The sequence below is a fragment of the Cetorhinus maximus genome, chromosome 12 (genome assembly GCF_964194155.1).
Source record: "Cetorhinus maximus chromosome 12, sCetMax3.hap1.1, whole genome shotgun sequence".
Taxonomy (NCBI): domain Eukaryota; kingdom Metazoa; phylum Chordata; class Chondrichthyes; order Lamniformes; family Cetorhinidae; genus Cetorhinus; species Cetorhinus maximus.
In genome coordinates, this window is record NC_135890.1 from 97,045,073 (window position 1) to 97,069,882 (window position 24,810).

Here is a 24,810-nt window from a genome sequence, read left to right on the forward strand (position 1 = left end):
GCAATGAGCATGTGAAGCAGTGGTGTACTGTCGACAGCTGAGACAGTGAGAAGAGAGTGCATGGAAGACAGCTTGAATGCATGTGGCGACCCAGAGAAGAGGAACATCAAAAGGAGAGTTTGAAACCCTGAAGGTGAACCCTTGCAGAAGGCATCTGGGAGAAAGCGCTGATTTGAGAGAAGATTCCAAAGTGAGGCCTTGGAGAGTGGAGATTGGAAACCCTCGTGTGAAAGTTGGAATTCAGTGGTCTGGTTGGCTCACGGTGTAACAAGTGTCTCGGGATGGGGGGAATTGAAGAGAGATCCATAGCATCCGTTTGAGATGGCATCTGTCACTTGGTTTCAGAGTGTGGTGTGCCTGACCACAGGGTACCATAGGTTTACATGGACTGGGTACTTACTGTGTACTTTGGAGTATAAGATAGCTTATGTAACTTGTGTTATCCTTACAAATCTGCATACATCTGTAAAGGTATAGTTGTGCATGAAGGATCATTGTAATACATTTCATCTTATCTTGTTGATTTTATTCTTGTTAAAAGTTCATCAGCTGACCCCTGTGCCTCTGTTCAGTAGCTGCTTTCCACGGATCTAAACAAACAAATAAAAATTAGGATCTCTCAAGCTGGGTTCCACTCTGGAATCAGGCTTGTCCAGAGGTCACCTCAGCTGGGATCATAACAGATCTCCGGAGGAGACCGAGATGGATCATCCACTCAGTGTTTCTGGCTGAAAATTGTAACAAATGCTTCAGCCTTATCTTTTGCACTGATGTGCTGGGCTCCCCCATTGAGGCTGGGGATATTGGTGGAGCCTCCTCCTCCAGTGAGTTGTTTAATTGTCCACTGCCATTCACAACTGGATGTGGCAGGACTGCAGAGCTTAGATCTGATCCATTGGTTCTGGGATCGCTTAGCTCTGTCTATCGCTTGCTGTTTATGCTGTTTGGCACACAAGTAGTCCTGTATTATAGCTTCACCAGGTTGATACCTCATTTTTAGGTATGCCTGGTACTCCTCCTGGCATGCCCTCCTGCACTCCTCATTGAACCAGGGTTGATCCCCTGGCTTGATGGTAATGGTGGAGTGGGGGATATGCCAGGCCATGAGGTTACAGATTGTGTTCGAGTACAGTTTTGCTGCTGCTGATGGCCCACAGCGCTTCATGGATGCCCAGCCTTGAGTTGCTAGATCCGTTCGAAATCTATCCCATTTAGAATGATAATAGTGCCACACAACAGGATGGCGGTATCCTCCGTGTGAAGGTGGGACTTCATCTCCACAACTACTGTGCGGTGGCCACTCCTACCGATATTGTCATGGACAGAAGCATCTGCAGCAGGCAAGTTGGTGAGGATGAGGTCAAGTATGTTTTTCCCTCTTGGTCTAATCACCACCTGCCGCAGGTTCAGCCTAGCAGCTATGTTCGTTAGGACTCGGCCAACATGGTCAGTAGTGGTGCTATCGAGCCATTCTTGGTAATGGACATTGAAGTCCCCCACCCACAGTATATTCTGCAACCTTGTGGTGTTCAACACTGATTCATCAGCTGAGAGAGGGTGGTACATAGTAATCAGCAGAAGGTTTCCTTGCCCATGTTTGACCTGATACCATGAGGTCTGGAGTCGATGTTGAGGATTCCCAAGGCAACTCCATCCTGTCTGTGTGCCAGTGTGCCTGGGATGGTGATGGTGTCTGGGACATTATCTGTAAGATATGATTCCGTGAGGAGTCAGGCTTGACTAGCCTATGAGACAGCTCTCCCAATTTTGGCACTAGCCCCCAGATATTACTAAGGATGACTTCTCAGGGTCGACAGGGCTGAGTTTGCCATTGTTGTTTGGGACGCCAATGCCGGGTGGTCCATTCGGTTTTGTTCCTTTTTTGAGATTTTGTAGTGGTTTTGATACAGTTGACTTGCTAGGCCATTTCAGAGGGCATTTAAGAGTCTACCACATTGCTGTGGGTCTGGCGTCACATGTAGGCCAGACCAGGTAAGGATGGCAGATTTCCTTCCCTAAAGGACCTAGATGGGTTTTTACAACAATCGACAATAGTTTCATGGTCATCATTAGACTTTTAATTCCAGGTTTTTATTGAATTCAAATTCCACCATCTGCATTATGCTGGGCCTCTGGACTATTAGTCCAGCGACAATACCACTACACCATTGCTTCCCCTGATAATGTGATACTATCCCATTTCTGCCACATAAGAACGCAAGTGTAGGTTCTTGTTAGACTTGGGCTGTTTATGAAATCTGTCTTCTTTCACTGAGAATAGAAGCTCCAAAGCATTGGCAAGAAGTTTGAATTATAAAAAGGGCTCCATGTAGAAATGCTTCAAAGAATGTTTGTCTTACACAATTTAAATTTTGAACAAATAAATATTCATTTGCAGACCATTCAATTGAATGTCTTTGTTAGAAATTTTCCATTGCATTTGGAATTAAATAGCATCATTACCCACAAGAAAAGTCAAAACATGATTAGGACATTGAAGCAAATGTAACTTTTGTTAGCTTCCAGATGAGAAAAATAAAAAAATGCTTTGGTATGCCAGATTAGTGGATGTTGTGTAATCCAACCCATCACCGATCATAAAAGTCAAGTTTACATTTTTGAATAAGTCTACAGCTGTAAATGAACTGAATTTGTAAGTTATTGATTTATATTTTTGTCCCTTGTATAAATTACCTTTATTTAACTTCTTGCATCTGGTACCTGTGGGAAAATATGCTGTAGGCTTTATTTATACGGGAAACGTTTAGAAGCAAAATATTCCTTTCATGAGTTAACTGTTTCAGTGGCAAACAAAACCAGCCGGAAATTGCATGAAAACCATTTGAATCCATTTTCATGATGATATGGAAATCACCTTTTGTATTATACTATCTGCTGAATATATTCACATGTAAATGAGTACATATGTATAAATTTTGAACAACTAACAAAGGTTTGTAGAATATCTTAGTTTATTTTGCTGACCTTAATTGCCCTTGACCCAAACAGTCAACTTGGCTATAAAATATCATGTACATTTATGAAGCATGATACCTGTGTAACTTGCGTATGAGTTACTTAATTAAAATGTTTGAACATTTCAATTCCCAAATTAATGGAGCTTATAAAACAGCATTGAGATTGTTGAGGGGGACGCACTGGATTTGATCATTTTACACAGCAGTGGCTAGACTATTTTTGGCTTCCTGCCTGGTACACTTTTTATAGAATGTGCCCTGTTGTCTAAAAGATTGAGACTCTTGTGGGTTTAGCATTGCTAGCCTGCCTTGAGTTCCATAGGAACTGAGATTGGTGTCAATTCTGAAATTACTAACATCTTTGATTTTATTAATTGTTGTGCTCCAGACATTAGGCTTCCAAATCTATTTTTACCACTAACCATATTAACTTATTTCCCTTTAATTTCTAGTTCAAACGCTATGTCAGCAAGCTTCGTAGTAAGAGCACTGTTTATAAGAAGAAACGTCAAGAACTAGCAGAGCTAAGAGCAGAATATGGCGTGCTGCAGAGAACAGAAGAAATTCTAAAACAACGGCATGAGGCTATACAGCAACAGCTGGTAATATGAGAACCTGGTTTGCAATATACTTGTTGTCCAACTCGGGACCATTCTGAGACACAAACAATAAAAAATGTGAAATTATACCTTTCCATGAAACCATTTCAGTCATCTCTGCAAGCTCCCATGTCTTTAATTAACAATGTACTGATTACCTGGGAAAGCACGAGTTGTTATCAGCTGGCATTTACAGTTTTTATCTTCAGCCATGTAGAATATTTTTCAAATAGATGAGTATGTAAATTTATCCATATTTACTTCATTTTGGTTGTACAGAGATTTGAATTTCATAGCATAATGCTGTGCCCGTTTTACAAGGAATTAATATTGGCTTCAATCTATTTCTGTCTTTCTACTGATTTAAAAAGAAATACGTGACTACCAATAATGTTCAAAGATCTGTTTTTGAACAATTGAGAGAGTAGAATTACTACAATTCAACATTCAAAATAGAATCATATAATACCAGCAGCAAAGTTTTGTCATTGCGACTCCGGTCTTAGTATGCAGAAGTTAACACACAGGATTAATCATCACTTGCTAAAGAATTATTGCCAGAAATTGGCTTGCTACAAAATTCTTTAAGTTGTTCTGTTTTCTTGGAGCACTTTGATAGTATGCATTTGTAAAGGATCTGTCCTTGCTTCAGTTAATTCCAGTTCTGTGGTCTGGTATATTTAGAATACTTTTTAAAATCTTAAAATATGTAAAGTGAAATTTCCTTGATAACTGAAACAGCCCAAGTTAGTAACAATCAGTGTTAAGAACATGAGAAATAGGAGCAGGAGCAGGCCCCTCAAACCTGTTCCGCCATTCAACAAGATCATGGCTGATCATCTTGTGTTTCGATTTCCACATTGCCATCTAACCCCGATAACTCTTTGATTCCCTTGCCTAATAAGAATCTATCTACCTCTGCTTTAAAAATATTCAATGACCCCGCCTCCTCTACCTTCTGAGGCAGAGTTCAAAAGTTGCACAACCCTCAGAGAAAAAATTTCTCCTCATCTCTGTCCTAAAAGGGCAACCTCTAATTTTAAACAGTGCCCCCTAGTTCTGGACTCATCCACAAGAGGAAACATCCTTTCAATGTTCAGGATCTTGTATACTTCAATCATATCACCCCTCATTCTTCTAAACTCAGTAGAAACAAGACCAGTCTGTCCAACCTTTTCTCATAAGCCAACCCACTCATTCCAGGTATCAGTCTAGTAAACCTCCTTTGAACCGCCTCCAATGCAATTACATCCTTCCTTAAATAAGGAGACCAAAACTGCACACAGTATTTGAGATGCAGTCTCACCAAAGCCCTGTATAACTGAAGCAAAAATTTTTTAAATTATATATCGGACGTGGGCATTGCTGGCTAAGCCAGCATTTATTGCCTATCCCTTACTTTTATGTTCAATCCCTCTCATAATAAAGGATAGCATTCCATTAGCCTTCTTAATTACTTGCTGTACCTGCATACTAACTTTTTGTGACTCAAGTACTAGAACACCCAGATGCCTCAGCACCTCAGAATTATGCAGCCGTTCTCCATTTAGGTAATACTCTGCTTTTTTGTTCTTCCTGCCAAAGTGAACAACTTCACATTTTCCTACATTAAACTCCATTTGCCAGATCTTTGCCCACTCATTCAACCTACCTATATCCATCTGTGTTGGTGCAGCTCCCTTAAACAGTCAGGCTCAGTAACTCCTTTTAGGAATAGGCAGTAATCTATAAAATTGAGCTCACCCAAAACTCTGCTGCTGGTATCCTAACTCGCAGCAAGTCCCATTCACCTATCACCTACATTGACTCCTAATCCAGCAACATTGATTTTAAAATTCTTATCCTCATTTTAAAACCCCTCCATGTCATCGCCCCTCCCTGTTTCTGTATCCCCCTCTAACATTCAAGATCTCAGCACTCCTCCAATTTTAGCTTCTTACGCATCCACGATTTCCTTTGTTCCACCACTGGCAGATGTGCCTTCAGCTGCCTAGCCCTTAACTCTGGTAATCCCTTCCTAAATCTATCCCACACTCTACTTCCATCTCCTCCTCTAAGATACTGCTTAAAACATGTCTCTTTTGGTCACATGACCTGATACCGCTCTACTTAGCTTGGTGTCAAATTTAGTTTGATAATCACTCCTGAAAGGACCTTGGGATGCTTTACTACATTAAAGGTGTTACATAAAGCAAGTTGTTGTTGATGCTGACATTCATGATTAGCTAAGATAAAGGTAAAATACTGCAGATGCTGGAAATCTGAAACAAAAACAGGAAATGCTGGAAAAACTCAGGTCTAACAGCATCTGTGGAGAGAAAGACAGAGGTTTTTGAGTCCGTATGACTCTAGTCTTTCTCTCCACAGATGTTGTTAGATCTGCTGAGTTTTTCCAGCATTTTCTGTTTTTGATTCATGATCGCTGTTTAGGGTGGAAGGGGATCAGAGCTATGATGACCAATTTTGCCTGGTTTCAGCTAAGAAATTAGCAAAAGTTCCAGGAAAATGTGATGTGCATAATGGCTTAATTCACATTTTCTACATTGTCTTGTCCTCCATTAATGCTGTTTTGTACCCAGTTGGCAGAAGAGTGGAAATGGAGTCCCATCAATTTTTCTTTTTCCTGTCAGTTATTCCGCCTCGCTACATTTGCTGGGTTATCAGGCACAGTAAAGGAGAAGCTGAATACAGATGTGGACTGAATCTAGATATCAGAACTAGTCTCTTACACATGGCACAAATAGGCTATGTCTAAGATGTATTTTAAATATTTTAAGCAGTGTTTTCATGGCATATACAATGGCTGCTCACTAACCAATAGCAGTTATAACATTTCCACTGGAATGGAAGAAAATGATTAATTTTAGATGCTGTGTCTGCCAACCGCATCAAATTGTTGGAATTTTCAACACCCTATAAATAAATGTACAAGCTGCTGAGCTGAACTGATGACACTTATAATTGTTTATGATATAAATGGCCAGCTGAGTCCCTTATATATCTAGCCATTTCATAATTTTGTCAAACTGTTTGTGTTCGCAGCAAGCCGTCGAAGCTAAGCATGGCATTACAGGTTTCAGTGACACTCAGGAGGAGCTGGAGAGAGTATCTGCACTGAAGAGCGAGTTGGATGAAGTGAAGGGACGAACACTTGATGAGATGTCTGAAATGGTGATCCATCTTTTTATAAAACCTAAAATTCATTCAGTGGTTGCACATTAATGAAGGACTATGTTACAATTTGCAAAAGAAATTAAGAATTATTAAAATTATGGTAAAGTATACATTTTTCCCCTTTTGCCCAGTACATAATATTGCTAGGTGTTAACCTATTAAATCAATTCATTGTGCATAATTCTCCTACCTTCCCAATAATTTATTGATCTGGTCAAAATTGTTTTTACAAATTAGTTTGCATAAAGAAAAACTGCCAGCCAAGATATCCTCATCATTTTTTCTCAATAATACTTTGAAATCCACATAGTATTTCTTTCCTTCAGTTCAATATATTGGTAGATGAAACTGCTTGATTTTTGCCTGGACTACACTGTTAACTGAGACAAAAACAGAATTACCTGGAAAAGCTCAGCAGGTCTGGCAGCATCGGTGGAGAAGAAATCAGTTGAGGTTTCGAGTCCTCACGACCCTTCGGCAGAACTGAAGTATAGTTAGGAGAGAGGTGAAATATAAGCTGGCCTAAGGTGGGGGGCGGGGGGGGAGAGAGAAGTTGAGGGTGGGGTGGTTGTGGGGATAAGCAAGCAGTGATAGGAGAAGATAATCAAAAGATGTCACAGACAAAAGGATCAAAGAGGTGTTGAAGGTGGTGATATTATCTAAGAAAAGTACTTAACTGAGACATGTGTTGTATTTCTGTGGCATTTTCTCATTTACTACCATGTCCTTCGACACTTTCCAATCCCGCTGCAAAGCATTAAATGAATCCTAGCAATCCATGTAATCAATTGTGACATTGTTTTTTAAAAAAATATAATCTTCATCTTTCTCAGAAATTATTAATTTGAATTACTTCATACTGACCATAATAACAGTAGTTCTCAGATATCTTAAATCTCTACCCTCTGTCATCTCAGTTGTAACTCTAAGCACCACCCCTTTGGCTGGCCTGAAAAAAAAATCAATATTCAGAGGATTTGAAGTAACAGTAAAATATTGGCCATTTGATGATGGTATGGGAAAGAAAATTTTCACACTATGATCCTTTCCTATTCACAATTCCATTTACCTTTATAACCATCAGAGTTCAAAAAATAACCTGTTGTGTTAAGTGCTTAATACGTTAACGTAAGGCACTTTATAAATGCAGCTATTATTTATTTTCCAAAAGGCTCAAAATCCAGTTTTATTTCAATACCTGTAGGAAACAACAATATTCTGTTTTCTCCTTCATGAAAAACTTTTCTTGGTGTGAATGAGGTCTCTAGATGCAAAGCTGACAAATCTCCTTTTTTGAGTTGTTTTCAAAATTTGACTAGAATTGTTTTTTTTTATTTTAAACACCTATATTCTATTTTTATACTTGAATATTCAGTCATAGAAAATTAAGGGTTGCAATGCACATAAGAACATATATGAAACTTACTAGTTTCATTGCATGCTGTTAGCAGTTTTGTCAATGGTGAGCCTTAGTACCTAACTGAACATTTTGTTGGTGAGAATAAGGAGCAAGTGCTAAGGAGTTTGGTCTACTTTTTCCAATAATATCTACGAATATATTTGAATTTTCATTATAACACTTTATCAGTGGTGATAGCAGCCTAGTTACTCTTGGGAAGTAGAAAACATCAACTCTTCAACTTACTTTTAGTAGTAGACATGAAATGAAGCAATTTAGCTAATAAACTGGATATTAAAAACACATTGTGTGTTAAATGTAAATTATTTTTATTCTGGGCGTGCCTTTCAAAGCTGCAGGCCAGCGCTTCAAGAACAAAACTTTTTGTATTGTGAAATTTCTCAGTGTGACACTGTGAAGTTCAGCTGCAATGAAATGATATGAATTGTGGGTGCAATTCATTGAGAAAGGATTGGACTTTGGATAGCACTTTCCCATTCATGATTTCACTTAGAGTAAAATGGCCTCAAGGTGAAGAAGGTTACTGCTCTGGTAAAAGCGCTGAGTTTGACTTGCATTGGTTTTGTGCTGAGCATGGAAACTGCACTTGGTTGATCCCTATCTGAAATGTATTTAAGAAAAGTTGATTTTTTTTTGTATCAAAATACTGTGCAAGAACTTAGATCATGCTAATATAACGTTGTTTAATTTTAAACTATGTGACTGTATGTGAACAGATTGTGAGCGATCACTTCTATCTCTCAGAAGTAATCATTAAATTCTGGAGCAAACAAGTGGAATAAATTTTTGCTATCATCACAGTTCTGTAGATTAGGTATGTATGACATCTGAGAGGATGATGCACAAACTTAATTTTATCTTTTTAATTTTTTTCTTGTCAGTTTTCTTCCCAGCCTTCCTAAGAAGTGTTATTCATCACAAGGATACGTTTACATAGTCACTAGCCACTTACTCAAGTGATATTATTGAATTTAATTGCCCATCTTTCAATAATTTAGCCCTACTGTTTGCAGCAACTGTAATCACTTAAAACAAAGAAGGCAACTTTAGCATTTAAATTTCCATGACCTTAATCAGTTAAGTTGAGTAAGAAGAATGTGACAATTACTGTTACTGTAGAACAGTTCAAAGCTAGGCTAACTTGTAATTTAATTAAGTGTACAATATTCTCTTATTCTAACATACTCATAGTAACAACTTCATAAAAATGTAGAGTTAGGTAATGATGTATTGCATTTTGATTTAAAAGAAAGCATGTAGTTCCCTTGCAGTTCTATTAATTAAAAAACTAGTTTGTTACTTGAAAATTGAACGTTTAATTAATACCCAACAAGAGAAAAAGATACTGTAGAGGCCATTCAGTGCAAATCTAAACTGGTTAGATTTCCACATATACATTTACGATATAGTGGAGTGGTTGTTTTGCACATTGCTACATTCACGCAATGACTGTGTTTTAAGTCAATGTTAAGTGTAACAAATTAAGATCTCACATTACTACTATATTTCTTTCTTAGGAAGTATGTGCCCTTTAAATCTAATGTCATGACTCCTTAAAATACATTTTTTAAAATTAGGCTGAGGTCGATTTCTTTTTAAAGGTATTTTTCTTCCCTTTTGTGATTGCTGGGGCCCTTATTTAACTAAGAGAAGGGCAACTTGATTTCAGACAAAGGACAACAGAATTCTGAAGCTGACCACAAGGAAGTGGACAACAGCAGCCGCGGGACGTTTCTAGGTCTGCTTTTTTTTCACTTCAATGCCAGATGTTATTTTTAAAATTCAACTCGTTGTGTTTGGCAAGGTGAAGAATGTCAGTACTGGGAAAGGAACACAATTTCCACTTTTATCCTGCAGTGTCAGCGTCAAGCTGTGCCTGGTCAGAAATAACAAACCAAATGAGATTTTTGATTCCATATAAATAAGATGTGCATCTGGGTTATAAAAGTTCGAAACAGAAAAGAAAATGTTGGGTTCAAAATGCATAGTAGTGGTGAAATTTTAGGGTGTATAAGTTAACCTTGTATTTCTGATTGTGGAGAAAAAGAGACTTTGAAGTAAGCGAAAAATAAATGTAGGTGGTAATGCACAGACATTGAACTGGTATTGCTTATTTTTTTTGTTGTTGAAATCATTTCTACAGGTAAAGAAACTTAATGCCCTTATTGCTGAAAAGAAGACTGCCTTGGCTCCTGTGATCAAAGAACTACGACCATTGCGACAAAAGTGTCAGGTGGGTCATGGTCTTTAAACAACAAAGCAGGTAATGCTGAAATGTGGTACTAGTTGTGTGTCTGATTGCCAGTTGCTTGCAAAATCAAATCATTAAATTGGTTTACCAAATTCCATTGATTCATTTGGCAGACAAATTGCAGTTTCATATCAGCCACAAAATAGCTATTATTGTACAGGGAAGTGTTTGAAGGAGTATTATCTGGGGAATAATTGACCTTAAACACAAAGCTCACAATATTGGCATTCAATAGCAGGTCAACTGTTAGATGCTAAATATGAAGTATTGCAATTTTACTCCACATGCAAGTGTGTAAAGCCACCTGTTTGGTTAACTTGAGCTTATAATTGTTAATGTATTTGAGAATACAAGGTCTTGACCTGTGATTGACAAGGACACAGATTGTTTTGGTGTCGCACGCTACTAGTTCACAGTATCATTTATGTGAAACTTTGCCATTTCACATTAGGAATTAACTCAAGAGTACGAAGAAAAAAAATCACTCTATGACAGTTGTGCAGCAGGCTTGGAAAGCAATCGATCCAAGCTTGAACAGGTAGGAAAAGGTCATGCACGCTTTACTTATTCAGTAGCTACTGCTGGCAATGTGTAGCACCATTCAGTTACATTTTGGAAACTTTCTTTGACTACAAAATAAGTGCCTGAATCTCATGGCATCAATACAAAATGTTTTGAGCATGAAACACGTGTTCTCAATGTTATTATTCAAAGGCAGAAGTAACCAGATTTGAGAATTTTCTTTCTCCTCTTGAAGGAAAGTACCCTTGCTGCTGGAAAGGTTCACAGATAGTTGCCTCCAGTACCTTGCCTAAGAACTATGGCTAACTTTTTTCCTGAATGCAATGTTGCACCCCAGTTGCTGTCCTTGCTAACTTGGTGCAAACTGGGAATTGAACAGGGGACCTTCTGTTTAGTATGATTTGGTGCTGTTTGAAAATATGATCACAAAATAATCATTTGTTTTTCGAAACAGTTCCAAATTATGGTAAAATTGTTTTTATGTTACACCCATAATAATGAATTAAATTATTTTCAAGTTAAATTATTAGTTTCTGGATATTTAATCCAATTTGAAAATAGGATAGCATTGATATGTATTTTATTCTATACGTGTAAACTAGATTGTTTATGAAGCAATTACTATAAAAACCTGGCTCCTTAGCACCCATTATTTTGACCTTATGTGCACCATTTTAGTTCCAAAGCTAAGGTTGGTGAATTTGACAGGAAGTGGTGCTTGCGCATGGAGGATGTCTTGTTTTTTGACTTCAAGGGTTCTGGTCAGACCACTTGTTTCCACTCCATGGGTCCTGTAGTAATCATTCCCCTTGGCTTGCAGCATGAGAGAGAGATGGAGCACAGGCAGCACAGAAGAGGTCAGTCTGCTCACAAAGGGAGAAGAGAAAGTGGGCTGTCAGCAGGTGGCCTTATCCACCCAGGATCCACAAGCAGAACTTCTCTTATCCCAACCTAAGCCAGGAGGAGTGTTTGCATCTACAGCATTTTATGAAAGAAGTGTTCACAGAAACCTGCCACCACTTGCAAGCAGACTTGCATCCTCAGAACAGGGCAAGGACTGTACTGCCATTGGCTGTGAAGGTGACCAGAGCCCTGAATTTCTTTTCTTAGGGATCTTTCCAGGCTGGAGCAGGCAGCACCTTTTAACATCTCCCACCTTGCTATTTCACTGACCCAAGGAAATGCACGTATAAGTGATTTACAGAGATTTTCTGATGAAACATTGCAACTGGTGTATTTCCAATTGTTTGTGTCACTTGTCAGAAATGTTTGCTGATACTCTGTTACACATCTTCACCTCCACACAAAAGACCAGATCATGCAAGTTTGCTGGATTTATGTGACTAATGTGCTGGAGTAGATTTATGCCCTAGGTGGTCCAAAGCTGCCTAATGTCCAGGTAACTTGATGGGGATTGTTTTACTGATCTTAAAAACTAAATCTTTTTGAAAACTATCCTGCACTTAACCAAAATTATGTCAGTTTTAGTGACCTGAAGTTTTTCAAACCTCCATGTTCAGAGGGTCAAATGAGCTGGAATGTTTTTTCCGATGTGCATATCTCTTGTCTCTATGATAATGGAAGAGGAGCAGCAGATTATGAGATCCCATAGCAGTAGGCAGAAAACAATCACTATTATCTCTATTATTAGTGCACATTTGTACTTGATATTTTATTTCCAATTCTTTAGCCTCAGTGAGAGCCATTGTTTCCATTCTCACTTTCCCTCCTTTTGGTTGGCCATATCTTATGGAGATTGTACTAACCCACTCTTGGTATGTGAGAGCCAACACCTTAAGACTGCCTGGGGCTGGTACAAATAGCAAAAAGGATTGCTACCAAATGGATATTGCTGCCTATTCAGCTAATAATAAACTTTGCACAGAGTAGTTATGAAGTCCAAGATATTTCACACCAGAACAAGAATTTTGGAGTTTTGGGTTGTCTTTGAACAGAAGCATCCTCCCTAGATTTTTCTTCCTTTTAAAGATGAGGCTGAGAAAAGTAAAGTTGATTTCTAGAGTTATAAACCAGTAAGGTAGTTCTTATCAAGGGATTGGGATCAGCTCGTCTAAGTTTCAGCTGCTAGAAATTTTAACTGCTTTCTGAAGGACCATTGATTACTTTTATATGCTTTCATTATAACATACATTTTTCTGTGTGCATAGGCTTTATTATTTAAATTATAAGTTCTCCTTTTGGAAAAAGAAACTTTGATTTTTTTAAAGAAGTATTATAAAGTTAATTTTAAAGATGGTGAATTGTACCCAAAATTAATTCAGGTAACATTGCAAGTAATTGTGTGCAGTACTGGGTGTATAAGTTTTCTTTTCATACATTATTCAAAGAAAAATATGATGTGATTTCTACCCTGTAAAGTGATTCTTAAATTGGACGTGTTTGCAGGAAGTCCAAGGGCTTCGAGAAGAATGTGGACAGGAGGAAACTAGATACCATTACGTCAACTGCTTGAAAAAGGTAACTGTCCATATGAGTAAATTACTATAAATTAACACTAGTTTAGATGTTCTGGGGGAAAATATGGTTTGCAGATGTTTAAATTGTCTTCTGTTGAACAGGTTACTGAAAGGCAGATTCAGCGAGCTGCTGATGAAATGAAGCTATATGTTTCTGCAGATCCACAAGAAAGAAGAAAAGCCTTAAGGTAAATTTACAGATTCTAAAATGTATGTTTTTTACATATATCTTTACATTTTTGAGCCTGTTTTGTAGGCGGTTATGTTAGGACTGTTGAAGCATGGGTTTGTTTCTTTTTACTCACTTATCAAAACCTGGTACCCTATTAATGAATTCTTCCTTAAGGAAACTGCCCTGCATAGTTACACACCAATTGCATTTCCTGCATAAGCCACCATGGATAGCAGTCACAGCATGTCTTATCTCTGGATCTATTTCAATGTGTCCTTTTACTCCTGTTCCACTTTTTGCTTGTTTTAACACCTCACCTTTCCACCTTTTGTTTTGGAGGCCTTTTTGTCCACCTCACTTACCCAAATTTCCTGGCAACTTTCTCACTGAAATATTTTTCCTGCTCTTCAACTGAGCTTCTGCACTAACTTTCCATTAGGAGTGCCATGGAGATCCATTAATTAATAGAAGCTGTGATATTGTTTCTGTATTAGTTGTTAAAATTTATATTGCTAGTTCTCAAATCCTATGCTATGCCAGCTGGAACTTTCACGAAGGATACTTTGTTTAAGTCTTTGGTTATTGCATGCATCTTGTAGTTTATGGCAAGATCTCAGTGCTTTGTGCAACTGTCTTGAACAAGATTATCCCATTGTTTTCTTCCTCTACTTGGACAAAAATGGATTTATTTCACCTTAAAGTTATTTTCATTTTGGCAGTCAATTGGCATAAGATTAACATATTGTACTATAGGATGATCAATCACCTGTTCTCTCAGTAATTCACCACATTGTAACTTCAGATTACACTGTGGAGGAATAATACATTATGGATGAAGATGATGCCTCCTGAGTAATTTTTTTTTAAATTAAGTGCCTTAGTAGCCATATCAGAGTGCACTAATAAAAGTCTTGCAATGGGTGGGAATAGGGTACAAGGCGTGCATGTTGGAGGAGAAGAGCAATGAAAGGCAGTAGAAAGAAAACTTCGCAAAAATACAGGATTATCCTTTGCCCACTGTGAAGTGCATTTATTAAATGAGTAGTGCAGAATGCTTCCTACTTATGAGGCTGTAAGAACCCCAAATAATCAAACTATACTTGGTGCAAAAGTGCTTGTTAATATGGTTGTTTATTTGAAAAGATAATTCTCCAGGAAATATCTTCTTAAAAATTTGGCTTCCAAGATAATTATATTGCACCTCACACTTTCACAAAGAAGGAAGCATTTTCAATCTGCCAATGTGAACAATTTGAATTATATCATACGCTTTGATGCTCTGGAGAAGTCATCCAGCATTGTAAATGTTTTCCAGACTTCGAGGGGAAAAATGATCACGTGATACCTGCCAAAATAATTGTCCAACTAAATGTCGGTCTGATACTCAGCTATTCTAATACAAATTGCTATTCCTATTTTGCAGTGTGGTTATGCAACTGTTTGCAATTCCAATTGAGTAACTAGCAAAAAAAATACAATGAATATTAATTCAGTAATTATTTTATATTTTTAGGGAGCAATACAATCGAAATATCCTTGAGCAAGAAAATCTGGGAAAGGTGAGAGTCTCTTTCTCTGTAATGGGCCATGTAAGGATTGATATTGTACTTTGTGAAAATCTGTCTTGGCTAACTCATTGCCTTCTGGCAGACAATGAAGGATCCAGCCAGCTGTCCAGAAGTCCTGGCACAGCTATACGAGAAAGAAAACTTTGTAGCTGTTGTCATCAGTAACTAATCTCTTGAGAAGAGGCAACATCAGCAGTTGTGAATTCAAACATGAACTGTAGCAACAGGGCAGGCATGTCATTTATAACAACACATTCCTTTTAAAATGGTTGCAAAAGAAACTTGTACAATAGTAGTAAATAAATGGAGTCATATGTTGCGTATTAACTTCAATTTTAAAATGTTTTGTCCTTCATCAGGATTTAAGAATGCTAATTTGTAGCAAGCAGCTGAACTGAACTGCATTCATTTAGGGTGGCATGTGATTATTCCCAGATGACATTGATGCTGACGCAGATTCACATACTCTTGGTCCTAGGACTAAGGTTTCTTCGATTTCTTGCTTATTTTAGTTTTCCCATATATGGCTGGGAATTGGGTTATTTGAGTTGCCTAAAATAATTTGGCTGACCACTGAGAATCTGAAATTCTGACCTGCATGGATAAAAGTTTCTTTAATATTAAAACAGAAGAAAAGTTTGCATTAATTACTCCCAAATTATGTTTGGGAATTTTTTACCTTTCCTCGTTCCAATTTTATTAACTGTTTGCTGCTGCAGTTCCATATTAAACTCCTTGGGTGGGAGTTAGATGATCTGCTAAATGTACTACTGGGTCAAAATAATGCAATTTAACTTTTAATCTGCTTGAGCAAGGTAATACGTGAGTTTAAGATATCTATCTAAATAACAGCTCCTCTGCAAAGCTTGCCAATGGCATGAGATGACAATATCAAATTTTCCATTAATCTACTGGCCCCAGGGAGCAGACCAAACTTGTTCTCAATGATGACAGATGAGGTTCAACATTAGTCAGCATTGCTTTTTAAATCTGCAACCATTGGGTTGAGAGGCAGGTGCCGTACTTGTGTTACTGAACCAACATAGAACAGTGAACTTCTTAATCTACTTAAAGTTGTGTTGGAAGGTTTAAGATAATCGACCACTGAACCTGGAAGTTTGGCCTAGGATAACTTTCCTCTTTAAACCCCAGATAGCCTGGCTGAGATCAGAGACTGTGGGTGCAAGCATGCATTCTATTGTCCCATATTCAGCACATTGTGCTGTGCAACTTCAGCAATGCTTATAGTAGCAGTTGAAGCACAGAAAACAAACTAAGTTCATCTGTAACCTATACCTCATAAAGAAGCTGGGAATATATCAATTTGTCATTCAGTAGTCTAATGCTTCATTATAGAGCACATCCTGAGTTTACCTGAAAGAATATGTTGCACCAATTTATGGTGGATTTTTAACCCCATGCTGCTAGGGTAAATATGTCAGCCATGATGTAACTGCAACCAATGCATGACCCTATTATTAAACTTGGGCTTTTTTAAACATTAAAAGAGGTCTACTGTGGTGCCAGTCAATTACACTGCACCAGCTTTTTTCTATCATTAGAAATTTCACCAGCATGTGGTGACCAAATGTGTATACACAGAGATGGTTTGGTGACAAATGGCTCTATTCTCACTAGCAATCTGATGATAAGCATATCTCTGTGGAGGTCAAGGTGAAATAGGTATGTATTTAATTCCTGGTAAACCAGGACATAACTGCTTCCTTCACAACAGTTCATGTTGTGCCTTCCAATTTGGGATTAGCCTCATGTATAAAATGAATCTGAGGCCATTGAGATCATACATATAAGAAATTACAGTAAAAAGGCAAGGCAATAGGATTCAGTTGAAATGCAAGATCAATGCAGGCACAATGGCATTAAATTTCTTGACCATAGTGTTTATTAATGAAGGACGAGATTATTGAAGGCTGGGCAAGATGGTAGTGGGTGGGCCCAGAATTTCATGCTGCCAACTGGTGTGCCAGTCTGCCGCCACCATTCTGCACCCCCTACCCCCACCTCCAGAAATCAGTTTCGAGAAGGCTGGGTTGGGGACAAAACAGCTATCTGCCCACAATCTTAGGGAGCCCAATGAATGTACCTTATGCCACTAATTGACCAGCTTGCCAAAAATCATGCCAGGTGAATATTCCCAACATGGATTTTTAACCCCATGCTGTTAGGACAACATGTCAGCCATGATGTATCTGCAACCAATGCATGACCTTATTTTTAAACTTGAGCTTTTTTAAACATTAAAAGAGGCGTACTGTGGTACTAGTCAACTACGATTCATCGGCTTTTTTCCAACATTAAAAATCTCACCAGCATGTGGAGACCAAGAAGCATTGTTCTGCACATGTATTTGGTAACAGCATGCAGAATTCTGCCTTGTATGGTGTGACGTCAGAACCCACATTTGATCCTGATATCAGGATCCTGACCCCAATAGAATATCCAGGCCAAAGTGTCTATAAATTGTTGTATTACAGAAATTTCACTTCAACTGATTTTTAAAAAAGTGTATTTGGATAATACTATTTATAGTCACCATAATACAAAACAAGTATTACTGAAAAAAAGAGACATACTATTGAAGATTTTCATCTTGCACTCATCAGGACAGATGCAGGAATGCCATATTTCAAAAGGAACAACAATTTTAAACTGCATGAGAAAAGGGGTGCTGATTGGTTGGCAAGTCAGCTCTGGCCGAGATGTTACCATGGCCAATGTTCCAGGGAGCTGCTATTTTTGTTTTTGCTTTTGTTTATTCGAAAAAAGGTGCAATGTCTGGACATATTCCTTTTGCCTGCAGTGGACAGATCCCTGCAAGTGAATATGTAAAGCTTCTAGCAAGCGTAAGCGAGTTACATTGCAAGCCTGACTGATAATCTTAAATTGGTTAATGTAATTCTTAGCACACTCGGGATTACTCCACAAGTGCTGCCCAATCGCAGAATCACATCTAAAGTTAGACATTATGTTCTGAGGTTTGCAAGCACAGGTTGGTTGAGTACAGTTAGTACTCTGTCTATTGCGAACAGCCGAAGGGATGTGCAGTTTGATACAATGTCTCAAGTGATACAAGTCGTTGGGATACACGGCCTTTGTACCTGGCATTGCACCAACACTGAAATGTCACTTTTCCTTTCAGCAATACTATTTATATCAATTTGGAGAATTGGCTCTAGACTGACCTTTAACAAAAAATCAGATAGAAATGTTAAATGTCTGCACTGGCTCTCAAAATGAGCAGTTCCTCTAGTGCTATTCCTTGCCTTCTCCCCATAACCCTCCACATTCTTCTCTTTCTAATTTCCTTTTGAATGCCTCTATTGAACCTGCCTCCACCACACTCAGTTCCAGACCCCAACCACTTGCTGCATAAATAAGATTTTCCTCATGGCACTTTTTTGCTTCTTTTGCCAATTACTTTAAATCTGTGTCCTCACGTTCTCGATCCTTTCATGAGTGGAAACAGTTTCTCCCTATCTACTCTGGCCTGACTCATCATAATTTTGAATACCCCTTTCAAATTTCTTCTCAGCCTTCTCTTCATCAATGAAAACAGTCCCAACTTCTCCAATCTATAACTGAAGTTCCTCATCCTTGAAACCTTCTCGTGAATCTTTTCTGCACTCTCTCCAATGCCTTCACATCTTTCCTAAAGTGCTGCACCCAGCACTAGACGTAATACTCCAGCTTCATTCTGAAGAAGAGTTATATTGGACTTGACGTTAACTCTGTTTCTCCCTCCGTAGATGCTGCCAGGTCTGCTGAGTTTTTCCAGCATTTTCCGTTTTTCAGATTTCCAGCATTTGCAGTATTTTGCATTTATTTTAGTGTGATGTTTGCAATTCTTCTGAAACCAGCCCTGAGTCTAAGGAAGAATGGAAAATTATAGCCAGTGCCTCCACAATTTTCACTCTCACTTCCCTCGGTATCCTTGGATGCATCTCATCCATTCCGGTGCTTTATCAACTTTAAGTATAGACAGTCTATCTATTACCTCGTTATCAATTTGAAATCCTTGTAGTGCACTAATTGCATTCTCTTTCACTGTGGTCTGGGTAACATCTCCTTCCTTGGTAAAGACAGATACAAAATATTAATTTAATACTTCAGCTTTTCCACATGCCTTCATGCGTAAATCCCCTTTATGGTCTCTAATTGACTCTACTCCTCCTTTTACCACCCTTTCACTATTTATATGTCTAAGGAAGACTTTAGGATTCCTTTTTATGTTAACTGCCAACCTCTTTTCATACTTCCTTTTTTCTTCTGTTAATTGCTTTTTCACTTCTCTGAACCTTTTATATTCAGTCATTGTATTATCCTCCTGACATCATAGAAAGTTAAGTAGTCATTACAAGCATTCTTTTAAGGATGTGATAACTTAATCACTGCCAATTAACTTGGGCACTGAAAATTAACTATTGAAAGTGTAAAGTTTCACTCTTTCAGGTATTAATTGTTGGAGATTTAAAAAATGTAAAATTTAAAATATTAATTTTTTTTCCCACTTTGCCTTTCTGTCTCTGTTTTTCTCAGTCCAATTTTTCTTCCTCTTTCCTTATTTCTCCTGTTCCTGGTTTGATACTGAATTCACCCACTCTTAATTTACACTTACTTTTCCACTGTTCAGGTGTTTAATTCAAAGTCCTTTGATCCGCTTGATTAGTGAGATGCACAGTTGCTTTCCCCATATACTCAGGTCCCAGATCCCCTTATTCTCTCGCCACACCATTATCAGTTTATATTTTCAGCAAAACAAAATACTGCAGGTGCTGGAAATCTGAAATAAAAATAGAAAATGCTAGAAAAACTCAGCAGGCCTGGTAGCATCTGTGGAGAGAGAAAAACAGATTTTTTGTTTCAGGTTAAAGCAAAATACTGCGCTTGCTCGAAATCTGAAATAAAACAGAAAATGCTGGAAAAACTCAACAGGCCTGGCAGCATCTGTGGAGAGAGAAACAGAGTTAACATTTCGAGTCCATATGACTCTTCAGAGCTAAAGAGAAATAGAAATGTGATGGGTGTTATACTGTTTAAGAAGGGATGGAGCAGGTAGAGCAAAATAGGTCAGGAATAGGTGGGAACTCAGGATAAATTGACAAAGATGTCATGGACACAAGACAAAGGGAGTGTTAATGGTAGTGTTAAAGACTAAAGAAGGTGCTGATAGTGGCATAAAGGTAAGATAGCAGAATGTGTTAATAGCAGAACAATGGTCAATGCTCTGTGAAAGCACAACATAGAAACAAGTGACAGATGGCCCTGTAAGATGTGGGGGGCGGTGTTGCAGTTGGGGAAATATGATTTTAAAAAAAGATAATAAAAATAGAAAAAGTAAATAATTAAATAAAAATTTTAAATGGATTAAAAAAGGGGTGAGGATTGAGGAGAGTGTTCATGGTCTGAAGTTGTTGAACTCGATGTTAAGTCCAGAAGGCTGTAAAGTGCCTAATCAAAAGATGAGATGCTGTTCATCCAGTTTGCATTGGGCTTCACTAGAACATTGCAGCAGGCCAAAGACGGACATGTGAACATGAGAGCAAGATGGTGTTTTGAAATGGCAAGTGACTGGAAGGTCTGCGTCATGCTTCAGGTTGATGACCTTTCGTCAGAACTAGGAAAAGTTGGAAATGTGTAATAGGTTTTAAGTAGGTCAAATGGGAAAGGATGGAAAAAGTACAGAAGGGAATATCTCTGATAGGGCGGAAGACCAATGATAAGAGTTGGTGGGGCAGAGCCGAAGGGAGTAATAATGTGTCAAGTAAAGAAACAAAAGATGTGTGCAGAGGAAGTGTGAATGGTAGAATAATGAACAGCTGCTGACTGAAAGCAAAACCAAGAGAAAAGCAAGATTAAGACTGAAACATGCAAAGAATGGGGGAAGGGATTACAGCCTGGAAGGCTGTAAAGTACCCAATCGAAAGATGAGCCGCTGTTTCTCAAGCTTGTGTTGAATTTCATTGGAACACTGCAATAAGCCGAGGACTGAAATGTCAGCGTGAAAACAAAGTGGATCATTTTGGTTGGTCACGCTTGCGCACTGAATGGAGGTGTCCTGCAAAGCAATCACCCGATCTGCATTTCAGCACACGCCACAAAAAATGTAAATATCCAAACGTGCAAGACACGTCTCACTAATTAGGTGGGGGGGGGTGGTGTGATGGTGTAGTGTTATTGTCGCTGGACTAGTAATCCAAAGGCGCAGGGGATCTGGGTTTGAATTCCACCACGGCAGATGGTGGAATTTGAATTCAATAAAAATCTGAAATTAAAGGTCTAATGATGACCATGAAACCATTGTCGATTGTTGTAAAAACCCATCTGGTTCACTAATGTCCTTCAGGGAAAGAAATCTGCTGTCCCCTTACCTGGTGACTCCAGGTCCTACATGTGACTCCAGAACCACAGCAATGTGGTTGACTCTTAAATGCCCTCTGAACAAGGGCAGTTACGGATGGGCAATAAATGCTGGCCTAGCCAGCAACGCTCACTTCCCATGAATGAATATTTTTTTTAAAATTGAAGATGCTATTAGATGCCAGCTACAGCAAAGTCAGGCCCATTTTGTTTTAGAGTACCCCATCTGTACAATGAGATGATATGTTCAATGACTCAACAGTAAAAGAAATGCAAATTTTGATCGTAGAGGGACACCATTACTTAAATGGCAACTGAAACTAGAAATTAAATTTTTATTTGCCTAAAATCAGTGCTTTTCATTCGTTTGCATTCTAATATAATGTAAACAATACAAAATGCCATCTGAAGTTGCACTGTATTTATTGTCAGTACGAAGATATGGATTGACAAGAAAAGCTCAAATACCAACTTTGGAAGCCATGTAGCTGGACAATGCATTTGCAATTCCTGAGAAGTATTAATTTAAAAAAAGCTTTTCAAACTATCTCCATCACTCCCCAGATTGTCTATCTTACATTCTAGGCCTTAGATCATGTACAAATTTACCAGATTTTAGATAAAACTGTTTATAAGAAGTGCAGATAAGCTTAGCAATAACTTCCTGACAAAAATAATTCATTGCATGTTCTAGTGGGTCTTGGGAAATATGCTTGGCAGCTGTTAATCAGAACCAGGAATTGCAGGAATGCACCCTGTATTCGAACAGATATATCCACTCAATTGTCCAGGCAGAATAGATGTTAGCTATTCTCGGAGCTTAGCAGTATAGGCACTAACTGGTGTTGGGACTTCCCACAGTCTTGGCATGCAGTATTATGCAAGGGCAAACCAGATCCATAATTAATATCCGTAGTACATAAGACTTAGCACTATGTAAATAATTTTCAGCTGAAGTGGATATTAGTTATGAACATAGTTATCCCTTCTAATATCCTAGTTAGTTCTATATTTAAACCACGTTAGGATACATGGTTCATTTAATTTGCTATAAAGGAACCTCTTTAGACTGATAGATTTGAAATTAATTTGTTATTTCAAATAACTTCACTGCTTTTAAATCTTCCAAAGATGGTGAAATTCAGTAAGTTTATATTTGAGAAAGAAATAAAATTAGGTATTAAGTGTTAACTTGAAGGTTGAAAGGTGAGGAATTATGAAACTGGGGAGTAGCAGCTGTTAACAACACCAAGGACTTCCCATCTGATGTATATCATGAATTGTTTGGAGTTGAAATATTCACTATAATACCCACCTTAAATTGAATTTCAGAGAAATATATATTGCAGCAGCTTTCGTTTAGGTAGCACTTTTTAATGGAGGCAAAGATCATGAGAGGTGAGGGAGAATGGAGGCCATGCCGAAGAGATAAATGATAGCTTAATCAAAGATGTGAGTTTTAAGGATGGCCTTAAAGAAGAGGAGGAAGTTGGAAAGGCAGGGTGGTTTAGGAAGAAAATCTCAGAGACTAAGAAATAAGTGGCTGAACATATTGGCTGCCAAAAGTGGTGGGAAGGGAATGGGCAGAGGGCAGATGCATGAGTCAGAGGAGCAGAGAAGGCATGTATAAAAAAAAAAAAAGCTTTTGGGGCTATGGGATAATCTTGCAAAATATTGGAAACAGAATCTTGTACAATTAATTTTTTGCTTAATTTTCTCCCCTTCTCCTGAACACACTGACTCATGTTCTGCAACCACCAGCATCTATCTGGTGCATCTTCTGGTGGTGGATGTCTTGGGGAGTCTGAGCTGCTGTGGCATATTGGCTGTTAGATGCATGTTGTAGTCTGGAGCCAAGGATAGTGATGGTAGAGGCTCCAACTTCTTTTCCATCACATGGCTAACAAGGAATCTCTCCCACTTTTACTGCCTGCCATTGCGTTTGTAGGAGGGGTTTGCAAGTTGATAATCATACCTTCCATTTGACTGTTAAGTACTGGGGTGGGATTTGAACCCAGAGCTGCTGGCTCACAGGCAGGGACCCTACCCACTGTGCCACAAGGCCACCCTTGTGTATCCTCTAAGTAAGTCTTTTTTCAGTTATGTGTCACAATTGTATCAACAGGCTATTTCATTGTGGAGCTAGACTATAGGAGGAGAACTGGAAAATGGTAAGCAGAAACCCGGCTTGAAATTTTTTAAAACCTCTCCAAAGAATCCCTGAAAACAGTTGTATTTTCCTAACTGCCATTGGCTAAGAGCAACTACAGCAAAAACCAAGGATTAAAGCTGAAACCCCTGAATATCTGTAATTCAAAATGGCTCATTTACTTAGCAATCCATCTGCTACTAATTCCATTAACATGGAAAACATTGACAATTAAAAAGGCAAAAGCTCCACAAAGGAAATGTATTTTAGTGTCAACATTGCAAGATCATTAGATGGGTTTGAATTGAATTATAGCCATCAAACATAACTTCTGTTTTCCTTTTGATACACCAGGAGAGTGGTGAACATCCAAAGGCCCACAGCTATCTTCACAACTTTCCTTGTTTTTAAAGTTTTGCTGTGTCATTAGGCCTGTTAGAGGGATTGTCGAGATGATAGCCAGCATTTTCTTACTATTTATTCGGCACGCTGCTTTTGGTATTTCTCAGGACACACAAAATCCAGACCTAGGGCATTATTAGATATGTGTCAGTTTGTGCCATTCAGTGGCAGAAACATTAATGGAATGCCCAAGTACATCTGTGGGGAAAATTAGGTTGGTTGGGGTGAAGTATCACTAATTACAAGGCTGATAAATTTTGTTGGTATTAGGATGATGTCTTGAATTTCATTAGAAATTAGCAGGGTGCAGAATGATTACAAGTTGATTCTTTTTAATTAAATAGCCTTTACTGGATTCATTCAAATGAGGACTTGCAGTTGGACAAGGTTTAAAGATTTGAGACTTTCCTAAATTTTTATTTTACTGAATAAAATTATCTATTGTCAAAGACGGAAAATTCATTTATCTAATAGGTAAAGTAGGTAAAAAGAAAGTTATTTACCTCATTGATCTACTCCATTCCCAGGTACTTAACTTTGCAGTATTATATCACGGTTCTCAAAAAAACACATCAAAAGTAGGGATAATTAGATTTTATATTGGGACGTTATCTGGGCAAATGATTAATTATATCATACAACAATGCATTTTAACCAATGACAGTAGATATACAGTACATCCCTAATGGATGATTACTGTAAGGCATAGCTTAAGAAACA

At 38.2% G+C, this 24,810-nt stretch overlaps 1 protein-coding gene across 4 annotated transcripts in view; it reads left to right on the top strand.

Annotated features, from left to right (window-relative positions):
* Positions 1–24,810, top strand: part of ift81 (intraflagellar transport 81 homolog) — a 109,058-nt gene that overhangs the window by 68,370 nt on the left and 15,878 nt on the right. For 2 of the 4 annotated variants that reach the window (XM_078554158.1, XM_078554160.1), the window contains 7 exons: positions 3,431–3,580; positions 6,620–6,748; positions 10,315–10,404; positions 10,874–10,960; positions 13,351–13,422; positions 13,524–13,609; positions 15,107–15,152. In XM_078554158.1, coding sequence (XP_078410284.1) covers positions 3,431–3,580; positions 6,620–6,748; positions 10,315–10,404; positions 10,874–10,960; positions 13,351–13,422; positions 13,524–13,609; positions 15,107–15,152 — 660 coding nt within the window. Of the gene's footprint in view, positions 1–3,430; positions 3,581–6,619; positions 6,749–10,314; positions 10,405–10,873; positions 10,971–13,350; positions 13,423–13,523; positions 13,610–15,106; positions 15,153–15,243; positions 15,341–24,810 lie in introns of those variants that run through there. The other 2 variants (XM_078554159.1, XR_013578200.1) reach the window with 2 other exon arrangements.